General features: G+C 48.5%; 8 protein-coding genes and 1 non-coding gene across 9 annotated transcripts; 4 read left to right on the top strand and 5 right to left on the bottom strand.

Annotated features, from left to right (window-relative positions):
* The first annotated feature begins 393 nt into the window (after window positions 1-393).
* Window positions 394-475, top strand: ASPGLDRAFT_t11. Its single transcript has one exon. It is a non-coding gene; the product is annotated as a tRNA-Ala (tRNA).
* Window positions 476-2,469: 1,994 nt separating this feature from the next.
* ASPGLDRAFT_207214 (uncharacterized protein) lies at window positions 2,470-3,346 on the bottom strand. Its single transcript, XM_022543059.1, has 2 exons — window positions 2,868-3,346; window positions 2,470-2,788 (listed from the first exon to the last, which is right to left on the bottom strand). Exons 1-2 carry the CDS (start codon window positions 3,157-3,159, stop codon window positions 2,589-2,591), a joined length of 492 nt encoding a protein of 163 aa, XP_022405821.1. The 5' UTR covers window positions 3,160-3,346; the 3' UTR covers window positions 2,470-2,588.
* Window positions 3,347-5,309: 1,963 nt separating this feature from the next.
* On the top strand, window positions 5,310-7,719 carry vosA. The gene is made up of 9 exons (XM_022543061.1): window positions 5,310-5,793; window positions 5,888-5,955; window positions 6,014-6,083; window positions 6,150-6,295; window positions 6,360-6,444; window positions 6,511-6,557; window positions 6,614-6,722; window positions 6,782-7,262; window positions 7,327-7,719. Exons 1-9 carry the CDS (start codon window positions 5,744-5,746, stop codon window positions 7,585-7,587), a joined length of 1,317 nt encoding a protein of 438 aa, XP_022405820.1. The 5' UTR covers window positions 5,310-5,743; the 3' UTR covers window positions 7,588-7,719.
* Window positions 7,720-7,879: 160 nt separating this feature from the next.
* Window positions 7,880-8,828, top strand: ASPGLDRAFT_207367 (uncharacterized protein). Its single transcript, XM_022543060.1, has 2 exons — window positions 7,880-8,330; window positions 8,377-8,828. The coding sequence occupies exons 1-2, from the start codon at window positions 8,172-8,174 to the stop codon at window positions 8,680-8,682; spliced, it is 465 nt and encodes a 154-aa protein (XP_022405819.1). The 5' UTR covers window positions 7,880-8,171; the 3' UTR covers window positions 8,683-8,828.
* Window positions 8,829-11,560: 2,732 nt separating this feature from the next.
* On the bottom strand, window positions 11,561-12,532 carry ASPGLDRAFT_115720 (ribosylnicotinamide kinase; the record flags this gene model as incomplete). The annotated part of the gene is made up of 2 exons (XM_022539711.1): window positions 11,561-12,332; window positions 12,384-12,532. The coding sequence occupies 2 exons, from the start codon at window positions 12,530-12,532 to the stop codon at window positions 11,561-11,563; spliced, it is 921 nt and encodes a 306-aa protein (XP_022405818.1).
* Window positions 12,533-13,073: 541 nt separating this feature from the next.
* On the bottom strand, window positions 13,074-17,068 carry ASPGLDRAFT_21309 (DEAD/DEAH box helicase; the record flags this gene model as incomplete). Its single annotated transcript, XM_022543083.1, has 2 exons — window positions 13,074-16,871; window positions 16,928-17,068. The coding sequence occupies 2 exons, from the start codon at window positions 17,066-17,068 to the stop codon at window positions 13,074-13,076; spliced, it is 3,939 nt and encodes a 1,312-aa protein (XP_022405817.1).
* Window positions 17,069-17,677: 609 nt separating this feature from the next.
* ASPGLDRAFT_30881 (putative HMG box transcriptional regulator) lies at window positions 17,678-19,900 on the bottom strand (the record flags this gene model as incomplete). Its single annotated transcript, XM_022543987.1, has 3 exons — window positions 17,678-19,165; window positions 19,220-19,365; window positions 19,423-19,900. 3 exons carry the CDS (start codon window positions 19,898-19,900, stop codon window positions 17,678-17,680), a joined length of 2,112 nt encoding a protein of 703 aa, XP_022405816.1.
* Window positions 19,901-23,545: 3,645 nt separating this feature from the next.
* ASPGLDRAFT_53861 (40S ribosomal protein eS6) lies at window positions 23,546-25,078 on the top strand (the record flags this gene model as incomplete). Its single annotated transcript, XM_022548046.1, has 6 exons — window positions 23,546-23,650; window positions 23,809-23,881; window positions 23,959-23,979; window positions 24,046-24,091; window positions 24,189-24,560; window positions 24,627-25,078. 6 exons carry the CDS (start codon window positions 23,546-23,548, stop codon window positions 24,721-24,723), a joined length of 714 nt encoding a protein of 237 aa, XP_022405815.1. The 3' UTR covers window positions 24,724-25,078.
* A 543-nt stretch (window positions 25,079-25,621) lies between these two features.
* On the bottom strand, window positions 25,622-26,795 carry ASPGLDRAFT_62724 (ribose-phosphate diphosphokinase; the record flags this gene model as incomplete). The annotated part of the gene is made up of 4 exons (XM_022548568.1): window positions 25,622-26,048; window positions 26,116-26,488; window positions 26,561-26,652; window positions 26,725-26,795. 4 exons carry the CDS (start codon window positions 26,793-26,795, stop codon window positions 25,622-25,624), a joined length of 963 nt encoding a protein of 320 aa, XP_022405814.1.
* Between the last annotated feature and the right edge of the window lie 463 nt (window positions 26,796-27,258).

Raw genomic sequence — 27,258 nt, 5'->3', positions numbered from 1 at the left:
TTTTTTTTTTTTTTTTTTTTTTTTTTGACGGCACCACCTTCATGACTGTATTACTCTTGAGAGCATGAAAGCTTTATTCTACTTTTCTTGTACCATTATTACCCTTTTTATTTCTTTTTGAAATCACACTACAAATCAGATTTGCATACTTAGAAAACGGTCAGTTGGTAGAGGCTGACTGCTGTTGCGAAGATAGACAGAGTCCGGGCTTCGACCTCACTTTTTTTTTTTTTGCCCTTTAATCTATATAATAATGTATCTACGTATTCTTAGTGTTTTTAAACAGAGTGTACAAGCATCCAGGCGCTTGGAATGCCCTTTCGTACGTATAGTCGCATTGTGTACGCCTTAAATTGGCATATAATTCAAAGTAGAGTAATATTAGTCATGAATGGGCGTGTAACTCAGTGGTAGAGTGTTCGCTTTGCAACTGCCAATATGCGAAAAGCCCGGCGTTCGATCCGCCGCTCGTCCAATTTCTTTTTCTTCTTTTTTTTTTTTCCTCCTCTCCGTCTCGTTCTTCCTTTTTCTGTATAATTACTTACCCGTAGATCTTGACCGCACATCATTCATTCAGAGAGTCTTACACTACGAATAACTATCCCGGTACTCCGTACTCCGTACATGAACATACAGCAAAAAGTGAACAATGAACTCAATTACCGTCTACACATATTCGCCCGGTTCATCTGGCGGTGAATTTCGGGATTTGAACGGTCCGGCAAGCCATCACCGTTCTATTTTCTTGGCTATCGAGTCGCTGCGCATAGTTTTTATAACTGCAATCTGCGCATTATCAGGCTGCTGGAATATCCCCCTTCGGGAAGAGTCAGAAGATTGTTATACGAGATATGATACATCGACTTTTGCCCCTTTTTCCTTACTTGGATAGCGTGGTGCTGGGGACATTTACGAAGCACGGGTGCTTGTAGATATTGATATCCTGGAATCTGGCCTAAATGACTTGTTCTTATTGGATTGTTGTTCGATGAGCTTCGTACGTACTGTACTTGCGCACGGAGTGCAGAGTAAGAATACACAAAGGGCAATCCCCGACGCTTGGGCCATCTGAGATCGTTGGACGTGGTCGAGGCTTGATCGTCGGTCATGTCGTTGAAAATTTATTTATCCTGGTTCCGCGTCGTCCGAGTTCTCCGAATACGCAGCGATGCTCTGTTCTGTTGTGCGAGGGCGTGTTCCGCGTAAAGTCCTGTGCGTTAATCAAATAAGTCACGCAGCAAGCACCGTAGCACTACAGGTACATAACACAATGAGCATGGACTGTAGGTTCCTGCGGGTCGAGATTCGATCGGCGCCATAACCAAAGGTACTGACTCGGAGTGTTGAATTGACCATGGAACCGAAAGCCACCAAATGCGGAACCTATATCCTAGGGGCAAAAATAAGCATAAACCGGGGCGTGTTGCGATCTTTGGTTCAGTGACGGGAAGGAGCCGCTGTCAAGTCGATTGTTTTCTTTATTTATCTTCGACGCAAGGATGCATGCTATGGGAAATGAGGACCGATAAAAGTCCGATGAACACCCACTCTGCACAAAGTACGGAGTACAGTAGGACGATGGGACTGTAAGGAATAAGAAGAAAAAGGAAAAAAGAAAAAGAACGTCGTTTATGCTTTCTCCTTTTCTCTTCATTTTCCCACTTCGTTTGCTGCAAAAGGACCCAGCTGAAGAGTCTCCCGCGAAGGTGTCGATATCGGACCCGGCCGGGTCTCTTCCCGGAAATCAATGCACGATGCACAGAGTAATGCTTCGGATTGTGCACCACTGAATATCCCCTACGCCATCAACCTGTGGCATCATTGGCTTTGAAAATGCAGTTCAGCCATAGCCGGGAAGATAGAGTCTTGCACTCCGTTCTCCATAGAATGGGAACGTTGGTGTTAATTGGCCTCTCTTTCTCCTCTCTCCTTTTCTAATTTTTTTTTTTTTTTTTTTTTTTTTTTATATATATATATATATTTATTTATTACACACCCTCCATCACCGTTCATTACTCCCGAGTAATGCCTAAAACCGACCTGAACTGCTTGCACCGACCGAGGTCAATCAATCAGAGACGCCATGCCGGAGTCAGCGCTATCGTGACCAAGCTGTAAGGATTCATTACCAAACCCTCCCGCTGATGTGATGGACCGTCCCCGGATCTTGACAAGTTTTGGGCCTCTGCCTCAACCACCCTTGCGTGACAAGCCGACGCTAAGGACAACCATTGTACTCCGTACTCGCATCGTGAACTCAAATTCCCGTTGCAAAAATACCCCGTTGGATACTTCTTTCCCTCTGTCTCCTGTCCTTGTCCGTCTCCGTACCGTGATGATGTTCCGTTGATTTATCGTCATTACGGCAAGTATTCAGCGATGCGGACTGCCGTCACGGAGAGAAAGCAAGGCAGACGAAATTCTGATTGCGTGCTCCTGATGCAGGTAACATGGTAGCAAATCGGTTAGGTGCAGATGCCACCCTATTAAGTTCCAGGATCCCGTACATTTGTGATGTATGCACTTTGGCGCTTCTGGAGGATGACCAGGAATAAATGGCCCACTTCCTCAGCCACAACTCCACGGATTCACGCGCAACTAAAAGCACTAGGGTCACTTGCCTCAATGGGACGGATGCATAGGAGGAAACGTAGCCCAATGGAATTCTTCCATCTCCAAAAGTACCCCATACTGGATACTATTGCTTGAAGAACTTTCACCCAAGACCCAGTGAAAAGATATAAGCCACTTGTCGTGCATCCACTTGTGTCATCTTCTTCCTTTTCCCCTATTTTCGCACAATCACGGTCAGTGACTTTACACATTGCTTCCTGCAGCATCATGGACACAAGGTTCGGTCACAGTACTGGAAGACTGCATCGCACCCACCGAGGCCAATATCTCGGAACGCTCCTCCCAGCTGCATGGTCTCCACGGCCTGCATGTCAGATACAGGCGATGTGATCGAACTGGATCGGCCGCATTAGGGACTTTCTTTCTTTTCTTTTTCTTATTAAACCCATCGTTGAAAAAGAGCCGCTCCCGCCCCGAGCTGAACTTTCTATGTTTTCTTCTGTCTGAAGTGACACGGTTTGTCACTGCTTTTTGCTCTACTTTGTACTTGAATTGTACCCAGAGCAGAGCAATATATTGTCTCATCTTCTGACCCCGACAAAAATGTATCGCTTCGAACGCGCTAATAGATCGGGTGATCTAACTGGCGGACGACCTGGGAAAGAACAACTCACAACATTGAAAGCCAACGAGATTGACGACTTTTTTTCAAATTCTGACGACTTCACAACAGAGGTAATCCTTTTATTCTTAATTTTTATCTCATTCAACGTTCTTCCATGGAAAAAACATCCAGCGTCCAATTATTTGGTCGAGGATCCTCCTTCATTTTGACGTCTGAACCTTTCCTTGGAACCCTCCCTTTCCGATACACGGAACGTCAGGAAATGACATTCGATATGACATTAGCGGAAAAGAGTACAGGCGTGTGAAATGATGATGTTTTCAGCTTTATTATTATGTTATTATTTATTGGAAAACCCGCTGATCGCTTTATCATAGTGACCGCACTAATTGCAAATAATTCGAGAAGAATTTGGACGACAAGAGAAGAAGGAAAAAAAAAAAAAAAAAAAAAAAAAAAATTGAAGGAACGGGTCCGAAATCGAAGTGCGTGTACATTTCCACGAATGCGGTGTTTGCTACGCCAAAGGACGACGGCGACACCCGATATTTCTACGGGTTAAGTGCGTACGGTGTACACAACGCAACATTGGGGCGTCTGACGCATATGGCCTCAGGGATCGAGCCATTTTCCCATTGATACTGGAATGCTTAAACGCGCGCACCGGCCAAGCAAGCCCTGGCGTCTGTGACCCGATCTAACCTCCGACCTTCCGAAAGCGAAAAAGAAAAAAGAAAAAAGAAAAAAAAAAAAAAAAAGAGGAGACCCTGCACGGCGTCTAGTCTAATTGAAACGGGTCAGATCACTTGCATAGCCGGCTCCATTTCCGCGTGCACGAAGCCAAACCGTTGCGCTTGCGGATTTTGGGTTGGCTCGGGGAAGTGTGTGCTGCTCTGCCGCAAACGCGGTGGATTTCCATGTTTAGCTTCTGATCAAATCAATCGCCAATCGCCAATCGCCAATCGCCAGTCGATCCGACCTAGACGACGAGGTAAGGTCCGGAGTAGACTTTTGTGCCTTGCGCAGGTGATCGAATTGAATCTCAGTTCTCTGATATACCGATTGTTGTCTTAACACCCGCCAATGTGTGCATATCAGCTTCAATGTCGCTGCGGTTCCTGTCGGATCGTCTAGACTGATATACACGCTTTAGCCTGACTTCTCATCTGACGGCCGAAAAGTGGCCGACGCACTCTTTTTTTTTTTTTTTTTTTTTTTTCCCTTCCCTGGTCTTTTCTGGAATAGCTCCACCTTTTGATTTATCTGGGCTCAGCTGCTGGTTATTTGCTATTGCGGTGATTTCCAGTAGAATTTTTTCTATTTTCTATTTTTTTTTTCATCTTCTTGCCCACTACTAAACCCTTTTTTTGTGCCCTGTATGCGTCAGAAGGATTAGTTCGGAGGCGATCTTTGGAGAGGATCCATCTTTCAGCTGCTATTGTTCACTTCCTCTTTCTTTTTTTAACATTTGCCTCGAAAAAGAAGCTTTGCCTTATTGTGATTCGTCTTTCCTTTTTCTTTTTTAAATATTTATTTTTTATTTTTGCTTTTATTTTATTTGCCTCAGTCTCTTTTTTTTTTTTTTTTTTTACTCCATCTCGGAGCATCTAAACGAGATCCGTTGCAACTGTGGCATTAAAGCACCACTACCATTCGAGGTAATAAAAAAAAAAAGAAAAGAAAAAGAAAAAGAAAAAAAGGCTACGGTCGGGACTCGATTCTTTTACATACACTCATTTCTTCCTTCCTCTTTCTCTCATTCCGTCCACCTTTCTGGCTTAAGGTTAGTCTGGAACCGTGACCGGCAGGTGTTGGTACTTCTTGCCGCTTGCATTCTGACGACACCAGGTTCTTTTTTCCACCACCATCACCACCACCACCACTACTACTGCTCCGTTTTCAGTTACGACTGCACTACGACTACGACTTTAACTATACCGTTACTGTTACTTACTTCTTCTACTACTACTACTACTACCACTGCGACTATCAGGTACTGCAGTATCGTCATCAGCGTCATTTATCGTCATTGTTGGTTCAATCACTGGTCCAAGCCCCGGAGCAGACGGAGTCAGTTCGGTCAGACAGGCGTGAGTCCACAGTCCTGACAGACGCTGATTGATTCCCACTCATACTCCACCCATGGTTGAGAGTTTCTGGCTGAGCTCCGACTACTAATCATACTGCTCTGCTCATCTTTAACCAGCTCTGACTCCCATTCCTCATTCATCAACTTCCTTTACTCTGATCTCCACTACCGTATATCCATTTTTTCTTCACTATTTTAAGGTGCTTCTTGTCGAACCACAAGCATCCTATTCAAGGTTCAGGCCCCTTTCTGTTTCATCAGCCTCATTTTCGCATCTGGAAAGCCACAGGTTCAAGTCTTTTCTGTACCCTGTCTCTTCCATACGTGGTTCGTGGCGCTTCGTCTTTCTGCGGATATCCTGGCCTCGGTCCCTTTGGCTCCTTGTCTGCCCATCCCCAGTCTTTTAGGTTGCCTTCTTACTCTTGTTCTTTTGTGTGCGACAAAAGTTCGACTTGATGAGTGCGCCGGCCTTTTCGGACGCCACTCTTACTCGTGAATCCCAAAGGTTAGTTATATTCCTCGCTCTTCCCAATCGGAATGGCATCAACTCTTACGAAGTTTATACAGGGCTTCGCACTAACCATGTTGAACAATACTAGCTCTGACTTTGAATTGACCATTCGCCAGCAGCCCGAACGGGCGCGCGTGGCTGGTGGGAAAGAGAAAGGTGCGTCGCTTTCACTTCTCTTTCTTCCTAGGGCAAAATATTGACACAAGCTCTGCAGAGCGGAAGCCCGTCGATCCTCCACCGATTGTCCAACTTCGCGTGAGAGAGGAGGGCACTTACCTTGCACAGTATGTGATCTCCAATCTTGTCGCGTTTGTTCATAGGGCCTTGTTCATACTGACTAGGAGGGCTAGGCACTACCTGCAAAGTCCCTATTATTTCATGTGCTGCAGCTTGTGGGATGCAACGGAAGATCAAGCAGTCCCAGTTCCGCCGTCGACTGCATTAGCAGGAACCTTGGTCTCCTCTCTTCATCGCTTAAAGGACGTGGACAATAATGGTAAGAGCTCGCGTGACCTGTTTTTGCCGGTGGGTCTGGAAAGCTGACTTGGTTGCTGCTCTAGATGGAGGATTTTTCGTGTTTGGGGACTTGTCTGTCAAGCTCGAGGGAGATTTCCGTCTCAAATTCACTTTGTTCGAAATGCGGAAGTGAGTGTGAAGTCCTAGTTGAAGTAGAAGTAAGGGAAGACAAGTGCTGACATGGATTTGCACCAGGGAAAACGTGGCCTGCTTGAAGTACATCGTTTCTGACCGTTTTACTGGTAAGATAATAATGATCCTGGGAACAAAGCAGTCCCAAGGTACTGACGATTGACAGTATCACCACCCAAGAGCTTCCCGGGTATGGGAGAGTCGACATTCTTGTCTAGGTCTTTCGCGGACCAGGGTGTGAAGTTAAGAATACGCAAAGAACCCCGAGCGCTCATGTAAGTGAAAGCCGGGAAGGACGATGTGTAAGAAAAGCCAGCGCTGATTGCGTAACCAGGAAACGGCCAGTTCCACGACCTGAGGAGTATCCCCAGCCTCTCCCTCCTCGCTCGCCTGATCGCTCGTCGATGTCGATACCAGGGACTGCTTTTGCCGGTTATCCAAGTCGAGATTACTCGTACATGCAGCCGGGACCGGCCAAGCGTCAGCGTACTTCGTCGATTGACTACGGCACGTATCCGCAGACTGCAACCATGTACCCGAATCAGCCGGGAGCATATCAAACGCCGATTTTACAGGGCTACAACCCAGGGGTAACAGATTTTCGTCAAGGGGGGCCTGCTGCTATAACTCCGTCACCATACGGCTCTCCAGAAGAATCTATGCTGGGAGTGAGACCGGGCTCCAGATATGTGCAACCTTCTTACCCTGCTTGTACCGACGCATATGGTCTCCCGTCTGCACAAGTTCCCACGTTGCCGGACCGGTCTAGCCAACAAGCTACTATGCAATCTTTGGGAATGCAGCCAGGCACACCTGTATGGACTTACTACAAATATCTAATGAGCTCTTAGAGATCGAAGACAGCTAACCCTTGATCAGACCGCAGATCCCACAGCAGCAATAATGCCTCAGAGTTACGCTCGACCACAGTATCAGCCAAACACCTTACCTCCATTGAGCCGCCTTCCTCAAACCACGAACGGTGGGACCACACGAGGGTATTTCGAGCAACCGTCCCATGGAACCACCCCTATTCTTCCCTCACAACAGCCTATTGCTACAAATGAAGAACGGTATAGTGCTGCGCCGGGTGCGACAGGCTTTGAACCTCCTGGTTCATCCAATGGGACGCCCAGATGAGAATGCGGCCAGTGGCATAGGGATCGTTCTTTTTGCTATGCTTCTTTTTTTTTTTTTTTTAAAAAAAAAAAAAAAAAAAAAAAAAAAAAACTTTTTCCGTTCTCTTCACTCGTTACATCCCCTTTTTCTGACTTACACCTTTTTTATTTTACTCTCTGGAGATTATGATGTATTATGAAGTGATTATCTTTATATCCCTGTGTTTCTGGATAGACTGTCGGGACGGGTGTTTTGTGGTTATTCTTACTACTATTGCTTGTCGTTTATGGGAATAAAATCGGGTGGTTCTGGGAGGTTATACTAGGCGCCTGGGGAAATTCTGAGAAAACATGATAAGTTTCGGTGGATTGTTTCGTTTTTTTTTTTTGGGGGGGGGGGGGGGGAGGAGGGGGGGTTCTTTTTCTGCCGTTGTTGTATATATTATTTGGCTTCTTTCTAGACAGTGACATGGCGCTGGTGAGAGGAATGGCATGAAACCTGTCTGTTTGCAGAGGATTTGATTTGATGAATTGCTGCGACTGTTTCTTCATGATTGTATCGATTAGACTAATAAAAAAGAAATCAAAAAGTCTTGATGAGCCCAAATGAAATCGACTACGTACATGCCCTATAAGGCGGCTGCCCGGTGCTCCTTCCTGTTGTCATTCACTACCCATCCTTGGTTTGTTCTGTTCATCAACACTCTTCGACCTTACGACTTCTCTCCTTCCATTCCATCGCCGTCTTTGTTCTCTCATGTACAAGTCTTTTAATTATATCCCCAGAGCTCATGCCAGATTGAGTAAGAAGTCCAGAAAGATGGAGAATCACCGACTGAAGACCAAGCACGCGGACGACCTCTTCCATCGAGGAACACCTGACTTCAACAACCTAGAGATTCGAAGCACATGGAACGGCAAAGTTGATGAGCCTGCGGATCTCCAAATCTCGCTCGAAGTACCTTCCTTTTCCTCGTCGTTGCTGGTTAGCCATCTACTAACCACTTCACTCGCCCATACAGGTCAAATGCACCCCGAACACGCAGCTTCCCATCCTAAGCCTCCGACCGTCGTATATATCTTTCGTCAGGACGTCCGTTCGCTGTATCTCCGATGAGAACACGAATGAACAGTTGACAAGCCCTCCTCGAAGTCCGTTGTTCGCGTTCTCTGCTCCAGTTTCTGATGATGATGACGGTAACCAGGGCTCTGTTTACGATGAATGCTGGGAAGAGAATGGACCGTCGGGTTTGTCGGTTATACCTGAGGAGGATGAGTTGTTGGGGTTGGGGTTGGGGTTGCTGGAGCCGGAGCCAGAGCCAGGAACAGAACCGTTGGATGACCTTGATGAGTCTCCTGTTTCAGTATCTGCTCCAAATATATCTATTACTGATGGCTCAGCTTCTGGGATGGGGTTGTCCGAGTTGGGTTTGATGTTGTACCCGGAAGACGTGGGAGAGTCGGGGGAGCACACGGCAGAAGGGGAGCAGGACGGCAAGGCTGAGCAGCAAGATTGCCAGGATTCCGGGGCATTGTCCTTATTTCAGTTGTCACCTCTCTCAGACTATCTACCGGAGTTTCCCTATGAAGAGTCCACAGTCTCGCAAAGCCTGGGGAAGAGGACTGCTTCGGATGCGTGCCTGTCGGACAATGAGCAGGACGACGAGAAAAGAAAGCCCCGCATGGGTGTGTCGACAAATAGTAGTAGCAGCGTTTGCATCGATCTTGCGGTGCTTGCAGGGGAAATAAGATCACAGACACGTCATATCAGCGACAGCATCGAGGGGAACCCAGGAAGACACTCGAATCGATTGAGCCTCATTCCCGAAATCAGAACCACGGGTGAACTTCTGCCTGAGCAGCAACAACACTCGGAAGTGGACAATTCTCACCAGGAGGAGACAGAGGCTGAAGATGCTTCTCAAGAGAAAGAAGAGAGTACAGACTCGATCGATAAGTCAACTCCTGATACGTTGGTTCCAGAAGCTGTGGCCACAGGCGACGTTGACGCACAATTGATCGTCGAGGAATTGGACACTCAATCCAAAATCGCGAGCGATGAACTACTCATTTCTTCAGATACTGACGAGGACACACCGTCAGAGTCCGAAGAAGATGACCATGAGCTTGGTTCGCCAACCCCAGTGAAACCTTCGAATCCTGTCATACCACTCACTCCAACCTCGCTTACGGAAACGGTTGCACACGATGGCTCGGTGAAAAACCACGCTAAGACGGAAAAGGGTGTTAAAGCAGTGCTAGGGGCGCCTAAAACCGCGAGCGATAACTTGCTCCTTGGGGCTGGAGGGACACCGACCAAGGATGATGAAGACGATGATCCTGGCTCGCCAACGCCAGTGAGACCTACGAGACTTATTATCCCGCCGACTACAACTCCGGTGATTGAAGACACAAAAAGCCCATCGATGCCTTCTAGCGCAGACGTCGCTTATCCTGAAAGCGAACCCTTCCAACATGTGTCAAGTGAACCGGAGCTTGACTTGAAGGATGGGATCCTCCTTGTCAGCAATCCTCCGCAAGCCAACTTCGCAACGTACAAAATAACGATAACCGTTTCAGTCCACTTACAAAAGGGAAAGCTAAAAGGTTGGCATGACTTGGTTATACCCGGACTTCCTAGAGTGAGGAATGGCGAGAGTGGCTTTTTGATCTTTTTGATACCAGACGGCTGTGGCATGGAATTTCGTACCACGAACTTTCGCAGGAACAGGTTTGTGGAGAATTGTTTCTTCGCCGAGTTCGCTATTTCAGGGGACCTCATCATTCCGCTGCGTGTTTGTGATTTGAGATCTTACGGAATCGTCAAGGACTTCACTGTGGACTATGAATTCATAGCTGACCACGATGTATTGGATGGCAACAAAGTGGGCGTTGCCTACAATGCTGTATGCGAGCTAAAACTGCCTAACCGCCGTATCTGGGCCGATAAATGCTGCTTCTTCCTCGACATTGAGGGGGGTCCTGAGGGATTCTACCAATACGAGCTTGATCAACCCTGCACGAAATTCCCAATCATCTACCTGGAATCATGGGAAAAACCTATAGGCGCAGCCCACGTCCAAATTACTTGCCCTCCAACAATCCTGGAGATGTTTTGCATAACCTGGGATGTCAAAGACCTCAGTCGACTGGAAACAAAGTGGCTTCCACGGATCTATCCCGGATCACCTGGTGTTAACGGACAGGAGAGGCAAACTCTTCGAAAGAAATTTATCAATGCCCTCGGTGCAGCTGACTGCTATGAATTCGTGGAAGCTGAGGAAGATTATACGACTGTGGAAGACTCTGACTGTCCTGAAGTTTCCGTGCATTATGCGTTTGGGAATGACGATGCATCGCAGGACCAAAAGGCTGATAAGATCCCGGGTAAAAACGGTTCATCAAGACTATTAATGACGTTCACATCGTCGTTATTTTTGCTATGGACTGTTATGGTTATTGTTGCCATGATTGGTACGCTTATCATCCGCGTTTTAGATCCCCTGAGCTGGTCCCCGAGTATGGAGTCGATTGGGAATGCCACGCACGAAGATGTTGGTCTACTTGTTGAAAGGGATGTCGAGCTTAATCTCACCACCACCAACGAAGGGTATCATCTCGCAAACTATACCGACAATAATCATTCTCATGAGGGTAGCCCGGATACTATCAGGATGGTAGGCATCGATCATAGCAGCTCGGAGTATGAGACATCCATTGAAGGAGGGAAGGTAGAATTAAAGACGTCATCAGTGGTTGGGGATTCAGATGTCAAGCCAGCAGATGAGCCCGATCAACCAGAGTCCGGTGTCAAACCAAGTCCCTCTGCAACTAAAACTTCCTTGAGAGACAGAGTCGACTACCTGCTTGGATGGAAGGGACCTACATCCCAGTCGAGAGATGAGGTGTCGTAGGATTACTGATATACCTGGCACACATTGTATGCATAGTGGTTAGTACTATTAGGATCTAGATTTAGTTCGACTGACGAAAGACTACTGTACACGTTCCCAACACTTCAACACTTCCTCCACAGCCCAAGTCAAAATCTCAGTCATGGGTCTGCTCCCCTGTCCCGGAGCAACAGCAATCCCAACATCCGTCCTCACGTTCGTCCCACTCCCAGCCTTCCTAACCAACTCCGCAGAATTCACATCCTGCTCGCCCTCCGGTACCAACAACCACGCATGATCCCGCACATAATGCGGCCAGACAATATTATCCACATACCCCGGCGGATCCTCCCAAAAGGTCTGCTGACCCTCCTCTCCTTCCCCACTCCCATCCGACGCTGAATTCCTCTGCGGCAACGGCAGCTCCTGCGCAGGCCCAGACGTCACATACCCCGACCTCGCCTCCCTCCTCACCTTAACATCTTCATACGCAGTGGGTAGGAACAACCGTACATCAATATTATCATTCACAGGACGCAGAACATGCCCCTTATCAGCCTTAGGAGCGTACAGAAGAATCCCTTCCAAAAATGCCAACGTCCGCTCTCTCCTATCATCACTCCCCTTACCAACAGTAGAAGGAGTAGAAGACGCCAACCGCCCCTCAACAAACCTCCTCAACCGCTCAACAGTCTCAAGACTAACGCCCGAGTCAGCATCCTCGTTAAGATCCTGGATACTCTTTAGTTTATCAGGGAGCGAGCCTGTGCTGTGGATGTATGAGAGGGCGCGACTGAGACGGGTTATGTCGAGTGCTTCGACGCAGTCCCAGTCTTGGAGCGTTTTGCCGGATGGGGTTGTTGTGTATGGGATTCTGTTTCTGTTAATATTTTCTGGTTTTTATGAGAAGGGGAGGGGGGCTTACTGATTATCAGGAACATAAAAGTCATCCTCGTGGATGATGAATGTTTTGGAGAGTGCTGGAGAGAAGACCCGTTGCAGGAGGCGGGCGAGAGTTGTCTTGCCGCTGGAGGAGGGGCCCGAGATACCGATTACGAGGGCTTGGGAGGTCATTGTCCCTGTGTATGTTTGTAATCTATGAAATACTGTGTATATGTATCATTGGATATGGTGGGATTGTAGCGGAAGAGAGGTGACGTTGGATAACAAGGCTAAAAACGATTATCTTGGTGGGGTAATCGACGGTGGAGCTGGAGATTGGAAAATTGTCATAGTACAGCGATGCAGAGTATGTACTAGTGTACTGATGTGAGTATCTACTATAAGGATTGGAATTAGCATCAATTAAGAATGGAGCTAGTCTTACTGCTTTGTATCACATCTCTGCGATGCGTTCCGGAAGACTACGTAAGTCCACTAAAACAGAACAGTGCCAAGACCACCTGGCCAATAAGAGATCCTGCAATTCTCACTTCAAATGATGTCATCTGGGACAGCATGAGCAGGTGGGCGCTTTCCTTTTTCGGAACAAACCACTATAATGTTTTTGTTATTCTTTCATAGATAATACCTAAATACATATACTGAATAAGCCCATGGATATCTCAACAAATCAAACATAGAATGCAATTATGAAATCACATCCCCAAAGCACCTATCCCAGACGCCCTGGATCCGATACATTCGTCGTCTGTACATCCTGGCCCGGAAGAAGAGGAAAAGAAGGAGAAAAAGGTGTAGTAGTACTGGTGGTGGTTGTGGTAGGAGGAGGAGGAGGCGTAGAAATAGGCGTTGCACTTCCACTAATGCTATTGCGAGGTCGACGTGGAGGTATCCGCGAAGGCGTCATCACAAGTCCATTCCCATTCACGTATCCCGCCGCTTCCTTTGTTGCTGCAGCTGAGTTCTTTCGTCGTTTGATGTTGGGCGTGAGGAGATCCGGCTCGTTTTGTTCTCTGTCTTTCGGGTTTGCATTCGCACTATCCGTGTCGAACCTCAACGTCTTGCGTTTCCGTCTCCCAGACGTCTTGGACGGCAATGGTAGTGGTGTCTTAAACGGCGACCCTTCACCTATCTGTTGCCCTTGCCCTTCCCCAGAATCAAAACTATCCGGCACCGGCAGTTTATGACGATCAAAAAATCCAACCGGATTCCTCAGAAACGCCAACCGCGCAAATGGATTCGGATCCCCATTATCATTCTCAAACATCGGAAGGAACTTCTCATTCTGAATAATTGTACTCATGGTGTTGTCATCCAACAGATCCTTCTCCGCATGCTGGGTCTCCGAATCAGACATCTCCTTCCGTCGTCGAAGCATCTTGTCTTCTAGTGTATCTTTCAAAACGAGCGTCTCGACGTATACAGGTCTGGTTTGTCCGATACGGTGTGCACGCTTGATTGCTTGACTCTCCACATTGGGTTGCCAGATTGGGTTTACGATGAAGACGCGCGATGCGTTGGCGAGGTGGAGGCCGTGAGATGCCTGGCGGAGGTCCATTAGGAGGACGCGGACTTCTTCGTTTTCGCGGAATAGGGCTAGGTATGAGGTGCGGAGGGCAGGCTTGAGCGTGTTGGCGTAGATACGGAAATCAACGCCTATCATTTCCAGACCTTCGGCTATCCAAAACGCAATGTTGTTATTGTCGTAGAAAATGATGATCTTCTCCTTTTCCTGGAGCTCCAAAACCCGATCAAGAAGATACGTCAACTTGGCAGATGCAGTTGCGACAAGTTTCGTCTGGAAAAGCGGCGATTCCTTTGGCAAGGACTTGAAAAGGCCCTTGGAAAACGATTTCTTCGGCGAACTCGTCTTGGCACTTTTATCCGGCGTGCTGCTCTTTTTTGGCGAAGTTACAGGTGTGCTCGTCTTCGTGGGCATGGGCACAGAGTCACTCTGCCGCTCAGCAAGTTCGCGACGTGCCTTGATACCCACACCAGCGAGACCTTCAGTCGGATCCTCTGCGCTCAAACGGGACGCGATAAACTGCTGAGCCTGACGTGCCTGCGAGATTCCCAGCAAGAGTGGTTCAATATCCGCCGTTGACGGGTCAAGAGCCCAAAGACTGCGCGCATGCGCGGGGAAATCCCGTACAAAGACACCGAGCTCGTGATATTGTCGAAACGCGCTCCGGCTTGCGCAGCAAATGGCAATCTGTGCAATACGAATACCTTCGGCCATCATGGCGACATCATCCTCTGGCATTCGTTCTCTATTCTTCTGCAAATATTGTATTGCAACGTCCATCGTCCCGGAGATATCCTTTTCGTCAAACCCAGCCCACCAGAATCCAGCTTGCCGGAGGTTGCTGATAGTGAGACTGAGATGCTTCCGGTTACGCGGATGAAACATGTAGTCCTGATCAGACCGCTCTGAGGTGATCGCGTTGACGCCCAGGATGGCGATGAACAGGTTCAGACTCAACTGATCGTAGAATGTCGGTTCGAGATGGACCGCCTTATTAGATAGCGGCGGAAGAGGGGTCTCACCGTGGATGGTATCCATGCGATGCCGTACAACGAGACTCTGTAATGTTGCTCGCAGCGACGGAGCTTTTCGACGTTTACCATCCTCACCGACCGGTTTCATATACTTGGTCCAATTTGCAGGGTCATCCGCCCGGGAATTCGACCATGGCTTCAGATCCAGAAATTCCACCACAATGTGGCGCAACTTGTCCATGTCCTTGAGTTCATTGTCAAGCGCTGACCCGGTCTTCTTACGACCTCGAAGTGCAGTATTCGTAGCGTTGGAAAGATCACTCTCGCTACTATACGTCTCTCGCGAAGCTAAGCTGACTTCGACTCCATACAATCCACTAGACGGCGTTCCTGACACGATCCACCGGCGCTCGACTTGAAGCTGATCTAACAGGTGCACCATGTTCGTCCGTTGGCCATGTCCAGCAACATTGTGACCTTCATCGACAATTATGCGCAGCCAATGAACCTTGGTCAATGGAGAATCTTCTGACTTCACTGAAACACGGCGATTGGGCACCAGTTCACCAGCTTCTTTCTCAAGGCGGATCCTCGAGAAGAGGACGATATCATACTGCAATAGCTCGCCCACTGATGGTGTCTCGTCGGAGCTGTTTCTCAGGGCGCGCACCTTCAATCCTTCCGTGTGTTTAGCTATTTCACTTTCCCAGTGATCGACCAGGTTAGGTGGCACGACGATCAACGTCCCTGAGCAAAGGCGAATTTTCTGCGGCGGTGATCTCGGATATGGAATACCGTTCCGGCCTTTCTGCCTTGTTGCTGCTGATGGAATGGTATAATTGCCACGATTTGTCTCGCATGTTTCGGCACACCGATCGTAAAATAAGCCGTCGCTTTTCAAAGCATCAAAGTACCTTTTCCACGGCAAAGAGTACCGTCCCGCAGCCGCAGCCGCCATTTCGACGAGACTGGCAGTCTTCTCACGGACAGGATTCTCAATCTGCTGATAGTACTGCAGCGGAATGCGAGGGAAATGCCCCTGTGTCGCCAATATTACCGCGAGGCAGATTAAGGTCTTGCCGCAACCCATGGTCTCTGCTAGAATACCCCCACAAGTTTCCGAATACATCTTCTTCTCACGGACAATACTCCCCTCCTCCTTATCATAGTAGTACTCATGATCAAGCGGATTCTTGCACGCCTGTAGACGAGGATCAAGCATCCTTGCTGGCTGTGTTTCACGCTGAACCATCATTGCCGCTGAGCGCCGTTGATAAGGATACAGCGCAGTCTTGAGACCAACAACCCCCGAGTCATCCTCACTAGCGCCAGTAGCCGCTGAAAACAGCTCTTCCATCGCCTGCCTTGCATACGGGTCCTGCATCGTCTCCACCTGGGGTGCAGGATCCTGCAATGTATTGAAAATATACCACATCGATTCATCCTCTTCACCATCCCGTTTCGCATTGGTAACAATCTCATTCTGATCCTCGGGAAAATTTGCCTCCCATGCTTCACGCGATCGATCCACCCTCGCCATGACGGCTTTGAGCGCGCGCCGTAATGCCGTGCTCGAGCGTGGAATAAACTTGCGGCCCACATCATCTGGCAGAACATATATGCGCACGTAGCTCCATTGCGGATGGTTTTCGTAGGGGAAGGTTCGTGTTCGGATCCAATTGTGTTTCTCCAGGTTCGAGATCGCCGACGAGGGGAATCCATCTTCTGGTGTCTCTTCCGTGCTCGCGGTATCCGTTGCATTCCGTTTCCTCAGCACGCCAACGGGGATATATGACTCCAGATCCAGCCCAGACGATCCATCTCCTTGTTTGCCATCTTGCGCAGCGGTAGACATCGCATTCGAATGCGAATGCGAAGGCGAAGGCGTAGACGTAGTCGCGGTATTCGAGGACTCGAGGACATGACAGGTTCCGCACGAGTGACGCATTGAGGTATCTTCATTGACCGAATCAGGCACATGTTCGCCGGAGTTCGTATCCTGTACCTGTTCCTGAACCAAGAATAAGTCATGGGCCGGTTAGTTAACAGTCACGCGAGGCCACGAACCTGACAAGCAGACGCTCTGTCGAACAAATCGAGCCCATTATTCCATACATTCGAATCACCATCAAGAGGTATGAGGGCTGTTGGCTGGTCTGCGAACATCCTCTCTGGAGAGGCAGAGTTGGGGAAATCGAGGTGAGCCATGCCGCTGGGCTCCATGCGTGAATTAGGAAGGACTTTGATAACGTCGGCATGAGAAAGAGCGAGTTGAGAAAGTAAAATTCGTATATATATATATATATATATATATATGAAAAAAAAAAAAAAAAGTACTTCTAATTAACACGGCGATTCCATTTTGAAGCCTCGTCCAGCCTGTCGCGAGTGAATCAGAAGAACTGCATGGGGAAAGGGCGATAAGAAGAGACCTCCGAAATGGTGGCGTTTCATTGGCTCTGGTACTGACCGCCCCGCTCTTACCATATCGGGTTATATTAGTGGATGGAGTAGATGTGAATGGTTGAGGATATTATCATTAGAGGTTTACTTGAGAAAGCCACTGCTTTGGCTGCAAGTAGAGTGAAGGAGAGGAAATTGTAGAAAAAAGGCGTCTCTAGCCAAAACGCGGATGGTAGGAACGGTAACTCGAACGTCCAACGCCCAAATATATACACCACCGAACACCAGATGTAAAACAAACAAGAAAACCGGCCAACGATTGTGCGGAGTAAACCAAAACGCCATTTCATAAAGATCATCCAGGGATGCAAGTGAGAAAAATAAAAAAACCGAAAACTCCAACCAAGCAACCAATTACTGTGTCAAAAAATCCTCAATCTCGAACCCTACCCGTCTGAGAACTTTCTCCTCAAGTCCTTTCGGAGTGCCTGTCGTTTTTCGCACGACAACAGTTCGCGCATCATGAAGACGCACCTCGACAAGATTGCCTCCAAGTCGGTCCAGTTCATCCTTCTCGCATTCCCGGATGTAAACCGTGATGTCGGGACCCACACATGCACGCCAGAGGGAAGCCATCCATTGCCAATGGTCAAGCGGCGCGTACGAGTCGTGGATGGGAACGGAGCAGGCAAATGCGTCGGCGGTGGTGAGTTGGTATCGAGGCACCAGAGCAATGGGACTTGCGCTAGAGCTTGTCGTCGATGGCGATGGTGTCGCAGCGGATCCATTGTCACTGCCCTTGGGTGACCCGATTTGCAGGTTCGCTGCTTCGGAGAGGATGGTCTTTGGCGAGACGCCAGACTGGACCTCTTCGTCGGTTGGCTTCATCATGGGAGACCCGGCGGACGGCCGGACGAAGTTGATAATCTCGTCTGAGATTCGGTGCCATGCGGAAATGGTGTCGAGGTAATCCACCGTGGCATCCTTCATTTGCCCTGATTCTGAAGACGCATCGCGGGGGCGGACCTCTGGCCCGTCGAACGTTCGGACACTGTATCTCCCTTCCTTCTGCAAAGCACTTTCCAGGTACTCGACCGTGGCCTTCACCAACGCCGGGTCTTGTCCGTCGACAGCAATAACTGGACCCCGTGGTTGCTGTTGAGAAGCATCCCTGAGAGTGGGAGCCAGCGGAGGCGAGATTTTGGCGAGAACTTTGATCTTGTTCAGGAACGGGATGGTCATGACTGTGCTTTCCAAACTCGATCCGTTCTGGGAAAAGGGCGTGGTTGGGGTCATGATCCCGGGTGCCGAAGCAGTCGTTTGCAATGGCGGTAGCTTCAAACTAGGATCATGTGGAGGCTGATGAGTTTTCATATTGGGATGCGGCCGTGGAGGATGCAACATGTGAAGCATGCTGTTGCTGGTGGCGCCTCGTGAGTCCGAGTGTGAAGCATACGGAGACACCGGATATGGCGAGTCCGGAGTCTTTTCACGGGGAAGGTTTGTCTTGAAGGAATAGGGATTGAACCGGCGACGCTTCGAATCTGGCGATCGAGATCCACTCTCTTCCCATTGTCGCGAACGGGATGGCCGGGGTTCGCCATTGCTTCCAAATCGGATAGGATTTGGGGGCCGATCAGTGTCTTTGGTACGGCACTGATAGCTACGGACAGGCAAGGTGTCGGTGTGCGAGGTCCCATTACTAGAAGCAGAAGATCCATTTGGTGTGAACGGAGCGTCTGGCGAGACTGGCGGGTTCATGATTCGACCACCACACTTATTGCATACTGTCGAGCCAGAAGGAGTTTGTGTGACGTTACTGCGAAGGTTTCCATCACGGCCATATCGACGGGGTTGATACCGGTATTCAGGATATTGCTGCTGGTGGCGAGCTTTTTCCTCCTAATCCGTTGTTAGAGCTTGTTAGGGCTGTAATTGGGTTACTCAGCTCCATACCTCTGCGAGAGCCTTCCACTCATCCTTGGTCTCCTGGGGAAGCTTCCTCCATTGCTCACCAATGATCTTGGAGATATCCGGGTTAGCCAGACCGGGGTTCTGAGCTACCACTGCAGCTTGATAGTGTTGGCGATAGAGAATGAAGGCTAGGGTTATCGCTGTCAGTCTTTCGTTCTGAAACTTTTCCGAGACCAATCACTCACCATTACGTGGTCTGGGGATCTTGGGGTCGGGTTGACAGAGACAAAACTGGGCCACGGATTGTTGTTGTTGTTGCTGCGGCTGCAGCTCTCTGGAACTCGACGACTTGCCCGGACTGGAGGAGCCAGATCGATCTGAGAAAGAGGAGCGTTCACGAATGGGGATTTCCTTGGCCGATGGTAACGGGGTGACAGGCTTGTAGGACTCCAAAGTACCACCGGAGGCCATGTGGTTGTAGGCAACTTTGGCGCGGTTGATGGAGGAGAGATGAATCTGGGGCAAGGAATTGGCGTATCCATCGTGGGAGGGAGGAGGAGAGGAATAATGATGATGAGGAAGAGGAAGAGAATGATGAGAACGGTCCATAATAGCGACATTGTGGGAATAATCGTCGTTCATGATCTTGTGCTCGAGGAGGCTACTGGTTTGTCTAGGAGGAAGCACAACTTGGGCGGGCTCATGATGTAGAGCAGCAGGCATGGGGAGCACTCGATCGTAAGACATTTAAACAAAAGACGAGCACTGGGGGTGACGACGGAGGATGAAAGAAAGACGAGGGCAATGACATAGATGAAAGAAAAGTAATAGAAGAGAAAATATGGAAGAGAAAGAGAGAGAGAAGAAGAAGAAGAAAGAAAGAAAAAAAAAGAGACAAACCCGGCTATAAGGTCATACAACGTCCAGACCCGAATAGTTCTTTATTCTTTCTTTCAGATATGTATCTCGCTTTATTTTTTTTTTCTTTTTCTTTTTTGCCCTGCTTTGCTTTCCTTTCTATCTCCAGAGGGTAAAGAAAAAGCAAATATGGTAGGGATAATAATAACAAAAAGAAAAGAAAAGAAAAGGAGGAAATGAATACGACGGGAAACACAGCCGGATTGGAGGCTTTCTTTATTTCTTTTTCCTTCAAGTCCTTTGTCTGTCGGCGGTCTCGCTATCACTTGCGGTGTTGTTTTACGGTCTTTGTTCTCGGGGACCTCTTTCTGATCTGTGATGTGATTGAATCCTGTCAGTTTTTGTCATTCAGAGTAACCATGACACTGGTATATTCAAGATCCAAGATCCATAGATCAGTGATTATCTAATAGTCTTTCCTGAAGCGTCTTCATCCATACTTGTACTGGTAGCATAGCATACTGTACAAGTCACTGTAGTACTGGCAGTACGAAGATACTTGGTACTTGTGCGTGACAGAAGTGTCATTGTTTTTTTAGCGTTTCTTTGTCTCGTTGGCCCGCATGCGGCCATCTGCAGGGATCCCCCGCCCAATCATCGTCCATCGGCACGTTCCAGCCCGATATGATTGGCTCCGTGGGGCGGCCGATCGCAACACGGGCGGAGACATTTGGGAGGATTTCTTTGTTTCGTTTGCTCTTTTTAGCATTGAACTATTCCTTTTTTTAGTCTTAATTAGCTGCATTTCTTTGACTGCCACATTAATTCCCTCCTTTGGGACTCTCGTTTGTACCGTTGCAGACACTCGTGGCATCACCTCGACTTTAGCCTGCAGAATACAATACTACCCTCCCCACAACTTTATCCTGCAGACGTTGCACTGGACATTCCCCTGGTTCCAGTGCAATGGAATACCACGAGGGATCCAATAACCCAGAATCTGGTTTGGTTTTATTTGGTCAATGTCTCGCTCAGTTTGTCCGGCACTGATTGTTTCATGAAGTCAACACAGGCCAGGACTGCCTCTTGCAACAATCACTGACCCGTCGTAGTATCCGACATTTCCATCCGTCCATTCACACTGCCAGTGTTTGATCCGTGTCGGGTGTCGGCTGCCCTGTCTTCTCCTTTTCTTGTCTGGTTGTCTCGTACGTCAATCGACAATGACTTCAATGACTTTACGTCTCATCTGCAGAGTTCCTTTCCTTGTCTGAGGAACTTGGGCAGACCGTGCAAAACTTGTTAGTCAACCTCGATCGGGAACTAGCATGACACAGTCTCATTCAGGCCGCGCAGAATGGTGGTTTGCTGTCTCTCAGATGTCAGTCTTCGTCCGGCTACTATGACGCATAATGTGTTATTACCTCCTCTATTCTGTGCTAATTTGCCCATGTTAGGGAAATGCATCGGACCCCGGTATATTGCTCCACCCCGTTGTCTCACGATTGTGTCGGACTAGTCCCAAGCCCACTACGGCTATCTTCAAAGAACTGACCTCTTGACAGCGGATCTTCGTCCAGTCTTTCAGCTTCAAATAATCCTTAGCTCACGCCAATGTGTTGTAACCAATCTCTAGCACCACTCAACAAAGACTAAGCTCGAGGCAGCCCCGTTAACACATCGTGGCTCAAGCTGAAGTCACTAACTAGTTCCGATCTTGATACACCATACAGACCAAGTAACCCTTTTACACCAAGCCACAATACCCTAGTGATGTATCACGTCGCGAACCTAGCTAGGGTCAGTCTCGCAAAGAACAGACACGGCCCGTCCTTACCCTTTCAAGCATATTTTCTTCTTTCAGTACCTTCTCATTATCTCGTCTTTCATTACCCGAGGGACTGGTACGATACGGATGACATCCCGCCCTGTCGTGAGACTCGACGTTCGCCTCTTGGCACTCAAAAGACAAAGACACGCTCGTAGATTGATGTAGGTAAACATCCACAGTTCAAAGAAAGCTGTCCTCGTGTCACGCATGACTGCAATAACACCAATTCGTATGGTCACACAGAGAAAATAGACCAACCTTACTCAAACGTCCATATTTGCCATGCTCTTTCAGTAAGCATGCATACATACCGTAGAGACGGTTACGCGATGGCCCCAAATGCGAATCTAATGCAAATACCAGGGTCATAACACTCTCCACCATGTGTTTTTCTTTGTCTACTCGGCAGAGTATTGCTTTGGGAACTCCCGTTCTCGGAGAACAAAGAAATCACATGGAGCTATGTGACAAAAAAACAGGGCGAGCTTGGGCCCATGCTTTTGGCTCGGCTCAGACTCGGCTATTCTGTTGTTATTGTAGGGCAGCAATCATGCTCAGATCTGCTGTCTTCTACACCGATCTGTATCTGTATCGTTGAGGGCTTCGTGATACAGATACACACTAGCGCTTTTTGACATCTCCACGATGTTATCGAACTCGGGGCCATCCGTGGCATCCTCGCAAGTCACTATTGACGCCCAATGCATTAACGGTGATCTCGTGGCCGTCATAGTGCAGATCTGAGTTGGCGCTGGCGCTGATGAATAGATCTATCGAATGGGGTATTTGGTGGTCCAGACCCGGGAGCTTACCAAAGTTGGGATGACAGTACTCCGCACTTGGTAGACAGTGGATTGTACTGGAGTACGATGCTCCGCCTGTTGTCACTTCTTCCTTGACGGGATGTAGGCCTCGATGATTCTCGCTGCTCATCGTTTTCCCCTGGTCTTGTCCTCTGTTTCAATCTTTTCGCAGCAAACGTTGCCTTCATTTTCCACATACAGTAGATCCAGGTATTATTTGTTTCGTAGTATTATTGTATATCCAAGATATTCAGCCCGATATATATTCTGTGTATGTGACGGTTCGCATTGCAGATGTTAGTACTATTCTGCTAGATCACCCAATACTTGGTGTTGGATCGCTCAGCAATTGATGACTCTGATTGAAAGAATTGCCAACTGCAATAGGTTTATCGTAGTAGTCTAACACTAGTCGAAAACCGACTAACTGCACTTGGCTGTCTGCGATGGTGGACTCCGTAGTATGGAGTTGATGTCGCGGAGTCCTTATCAGGATAAGACGTTCCAAGTTCGCGATGTGACCCGCTGGCTCTGAATGGCAGAACCTACCACCATAATTCGGATAGTAGTCCTCGTTAATTATTTTCTTTAAATCCTTGATTCTATTCATTTCTTGTTGTCCTCGTGCCTGTTTACTCTGTACCTGTAGGAGTGGCTTACATAAGAAGCCCTACCTCCCGGCACTAACCCCCAAAACTGCCTAGCGCAGTCTGAGTAAGCCGCCCACACAGCGGAAATCTCGCTACACCAACAAGCCCCAAAAATCCCACCCGCGCGAGACAAGAACTCCGACGACTTGAAGAAAACATCTCCGACCTGTCGACAAAACCGTAACCCGCGCCTCTGTCTTGACCGCGCAGCTTCCGTCAAGTCAAGATGAAGCTCAACGTCTCCTACCCGGCCAATGGGTCGCAGAAGATCATCGAGGTCGATGACGAGCGCAAGCTCCGTCCCTTCATGGAGAAGCGCATGGGAACCGAAGTTAGTGCCAGCCCTTTGTCGTTTGGTGTGGAAGGGATATAAAAAGGGGTAGAGGAAGAGGAGGAAGCGAGAGGATTCGATACGACCGGGTGGAGGATTTGCAGACGTCTACGATTTGAGGAATGGAAGGCTGATTGGGATTTCTTCGATGTGTTTAGATTCCCGGCGACTCCCTCGGTGATGAATTCAAGGGTTACGTCTTCAAGATCACCGGTGGTAACGACAAGCAAGGTACGACCATATACATACGATCTGGCAAGAAAAGGATATGTTGAGGAATCGATGGCTAACGGTGATTCGTCTTCTAGGTTTCCCCATGAAGCAGGGTGGTATGTAACGACCGACAAAACTCGACGAAAAGCGTCTCATCGAACGAAAACTCATCGAATCTACAGTTCTCCTTCCTACCCGTACCCGCCTGCTCCTCAGCGATGGCCACAGGTAAATTCGACTCCGAACCCAACACCCGGCAAAAAATCATTTGGAAGGAACAAAGAAGGAAAATATGCGACAGAGGCTGATTGTTGCTCGTCAATAGCTGCTACCGCCCCCGCCGCACCGGTGAGCGCAAGCGCAAGTCCGTCCGTGGTGCCATCACCAACTTCGACCTTGCCGTCCTGGCCCTCTCTATCGTCAAGCAGGGTGAGGGTGAGCTTCCCGGTCTGACCGACTCCGTCGTCCCCAAGCGTCTCGGTCCTAAGCGTGCCACCAAGATCCGCCGCTTCTTCGGTCTCGACAAGAAGGACGACGTCCGCAAGTTCGTCATCCGCCGTACCGTCACCAAGGAGGGCAAGCCCGAATACACCAAGGCCCCCAAGATCCAGCGTCTGGTCACTCCCCAGCGTCTCCAGCACAAGCGCCACCGCATGGCCCTCAAGCGCCGTCGTGCGGAGTCTTCTCGCGAGGCTGCGTAAGTCCCCCGACATATTGTCCTACATCCGTCTACGTATTACGGGAATCACTGACAAGTCTACAGTAACGAGTACTCCAAGCTCCTTGCCGGTCGTGTTCACGAGGAGAAGTCCAAGCGTGAGGAGATCCGCAAGCGCCGGGCGTCTTCGATGAGGAAGTAAATGCGTTGTTTTTCTCCAGGGGTTTAATATGGTCGGTCGGGTTACGTCTCTTGTCTCTTATCATGGCTTAAGGAAACCGAATGAATAAATAAAAAAGTTTTCTTCAGCGACTTGAAAGGGGACAACAAAAGAAGACTGCGAAGGGGGCGGGTTCCTTTGACAATCTATCAAACTCAGGTTCTTTTTATGAAGAAAGAGAAAGATATCTTCTATTTTCATTTTATTGATTGAGCTCTGGGGGAGGCGTGTATCTGCAGGGACCATGTGAAGTGCAGATAAAATAAAGATATCAAAATTTGGAGTGCAATGGGATGTTTCATTTTTTCTTATTCTTTTTCTATACTTCGGCTTGTCTATTTTCTTTTGTTCCAACTGCCAATCTATTTTTTTTCCTTGAACCACCTATTTCGTACAAGTACGAGTGTTTCATGATCCTAGACATTTTTTATCGATTGCTATCGCACTTTATTAATTTCTATTTTATCTGTGGGCAACCCCACAAACATTTGCCACAAATTACCCGTTAAAATCCATCAATTGCTCAGCTAAAGTACTGTGTCTGGGGTAAAGACATCACTCAATAATAAAAAACACCAGCCATTTTGCGTATATGTACAAATGCAAACCGTGAAAAGAGCATGCAGCCCTGATTTCTTTTCCCATTTTTTGAAACCTCGTTCACCATGATATCCAATTGGGGTTTAAAGACACACCCGAGACCAATAATTGCCATAACAGCTAGAAAATGAAAAGACCAAGTCATGCAAATACCGAAAAAAAACACAGAAACAAGTAAACAAGGCGTCTTTCCTAAGCAGTACTAGACACTCCATATATTCGCGAATAAAAAGAAATGACCACATTAATTCGTACTCCTTTCGCCCTTAAGAGTATATATCTAAGAGACCGCGTGCGAAAACAAGAAGCTAACCGACTCTCCGTTGTGTGTCCGGCGGCAAGCTTCGGCGAGCGTAGGGCTGATATCGATCGTTGCGATCTTGTCGCAGACTTCTTTCTTCTCCTCGTGGGGAACGGTGTTCGAAACGACGATACGGCTGAGGCAGCTGTTGTTGATGTTATCGATGGCGTTACCGGAGAGGATGCCGTGGACGACAATGGCGTTGACTTCCTTAGCACCGTGCTGCATGACGGTGTCGGCGGCCTTGACGAGGGTTCCGCAAGTATCAGCCATATCGTCGACGATGATGGCAACCTTGTCCTTGACGTTACCAACAAGAACCATTCGGGAAACTTCGTTGGGACGAGGGCGCTCCTTGTGGATCAGGGCGAATTGCGAATCCAACCGGTCGGCGATAGCGGTGGCACTGCAGAAGACAAAAGCGTCAGTTTAGTCAAACGCAAAACACCACATACAAGAAATGAGTCACTTACCGCTTAGCACCACCAGCGTCAGGACTCACAATGACGCAGTTTTCCACATCCAGATTCTCTCGGATCCACTTCAGCATGCTAGGCTCAGCATAAAGGTTGTCAACGGGCACATTGAAGAAACCCTGAATCTGACTAGCGTGAAGGTCCATAGTGATGACATGGTTGCAGCCAGCGGTCTGGAGCATGTTGGCCATCAGCTTGGCGGTAATCGGAGCACGGCTCTTGTCCTTCTTATCCTGGCGCGCATAGGGGAAGTTGGGGATGACAGCCGTGATGCGCCGGGCAGAGGCCGTCTTGCAAGCGTTGATCATGATAAGGAGCTCCATGAGACCATCGTTGATGTCGTTGGGTTTTGTGGACTGGAGAATGAAAACTGAAGAACAGCAAGAGGCCGCACGTTAGCGCAAAAGCGCACTGCGAACAATAGGGATAAGGTTGACAGTACCATCCTCATCCCGTACACTTTCACCGATCGTAACACTCGTTTCTTGGTTGGAGTACTGGAGGACCATGATCTTGGTCAACTCAATGCCGAGCCTGTAGTTCAAGAAAATAGCCGTTAGTCCGACGATCGCACGAGCATAACTAAAGCGTCCAGAATAACCATACCTGTCGGCAACGAGCTTCGCAAGCTCTGGGTGGCTGTTACCCGTCAGGAGCTTGATCGAGTTGGCTGACATGATGTGTATGTTCTTGGATGTGGAGGAAGAAGTGAAAAATTTCGGAGATGGAAGCGGAGTTCGAGCACGAGAAATTGAGTCGGATCCGGGGTTATGCCAAGCGTGAGCAGTGACAGAAGGCCAGGTTTCTAGAAGCGAACAGGCGATAGTTAATCAGAGACAGCAGGTGTTGTTCAAGTGGGAGTTCCCCATAGACGGCGGAGGTGAAGGTCCAGTTCCGAATGAGGCCCAGAAAAAAAAAAGAGCCCCTCGTGCAGTACCGGTCATGTGACATGACCCACCTACCATTTGCGTCGTCACATGATTACATTCAGACAGGTCATATCAAAAGTAAAAAGCCAGGTCATTAAGACATCAACTAGATACAGAAAAGAGAAAAGAAAACAGAAACACTATATCACATTCCCCCGGACTGCACCAATTGACCTGCACTTCAACCAGTGGCCGGAAGACGACGAGCCCT

The sequence above is a fragment of the Aspergillus glaucus genome (assembly GCF_001890805.1).
Source record: "Aspergillus glaucus CBS 516.65 unplaced genomic scaffold ASPGLscaffold_1, whole genome shotgun sequence".
Taxonomy (NCBI): Eukaryota; Fungi; Ascomycota; class Eurotiomycetes; order Eurotiales; family Aspergillaceae; genus Aspergillus; species Aspergillus glaucus.
Note: the sequence above shows the minus strand (reverse complement) of the source record. Positions and strands in the feature narration are given on the sequence as shown.

Bases quoted from the DNA above. Each gene is read 5' to 3' on its own strand.
- ASPGLDRAFT_207214 (XM_022543059.1), bottom strand. From the start codon at position 3,159: ATGAGACAATATATTGCTCTGCTCTGGGTACAATTCAAGTACAAAGTA. The intron at 2,789-2,867 runs GTACTGTGACCG...GTGCGAAAATAG, and splicing joins GGGTGCGATGCAGTCTTCCA to GGGAAAAGGAAGAAGATGAC.
- vosA (XM_022543061.1), top strand. From the start codon at position 5,744: ATGAGTGCGCCGGCCTTTTCGGACGCCACTCTTACTCGTGAATCCCAA. The intron at 6,084-6,149 runs GTATGTGATCTC...TAGGAGGGCTAG, and splicing joins GAGGGCACTTACCTTGCACA to GCACTACCTGCAAAGTCCCT. The intron at 6,723-6,781 runs GTAAGTGAAAGC...TTGCGTAACCAG, and splicing joins AAAGAACCCCGAGCGCTCAT to GAAACGGCCAGTTCCACGAC.
- ASPGLDRAFT_207367 (XM_022543060.1), top strand. From the start codon at position 8,172: ATGAAATCGACTACGTACATGCCCTATAAGGCGGCTGCCCGGTGCTCC. The intron at 8,331-8,376 runs GTCTTTTAATTA...TTGAGTAAGAAG, and splicing joins CTTTGTTCTCTCATGTACAA to TCCAGAAAGATGGAGAATCA.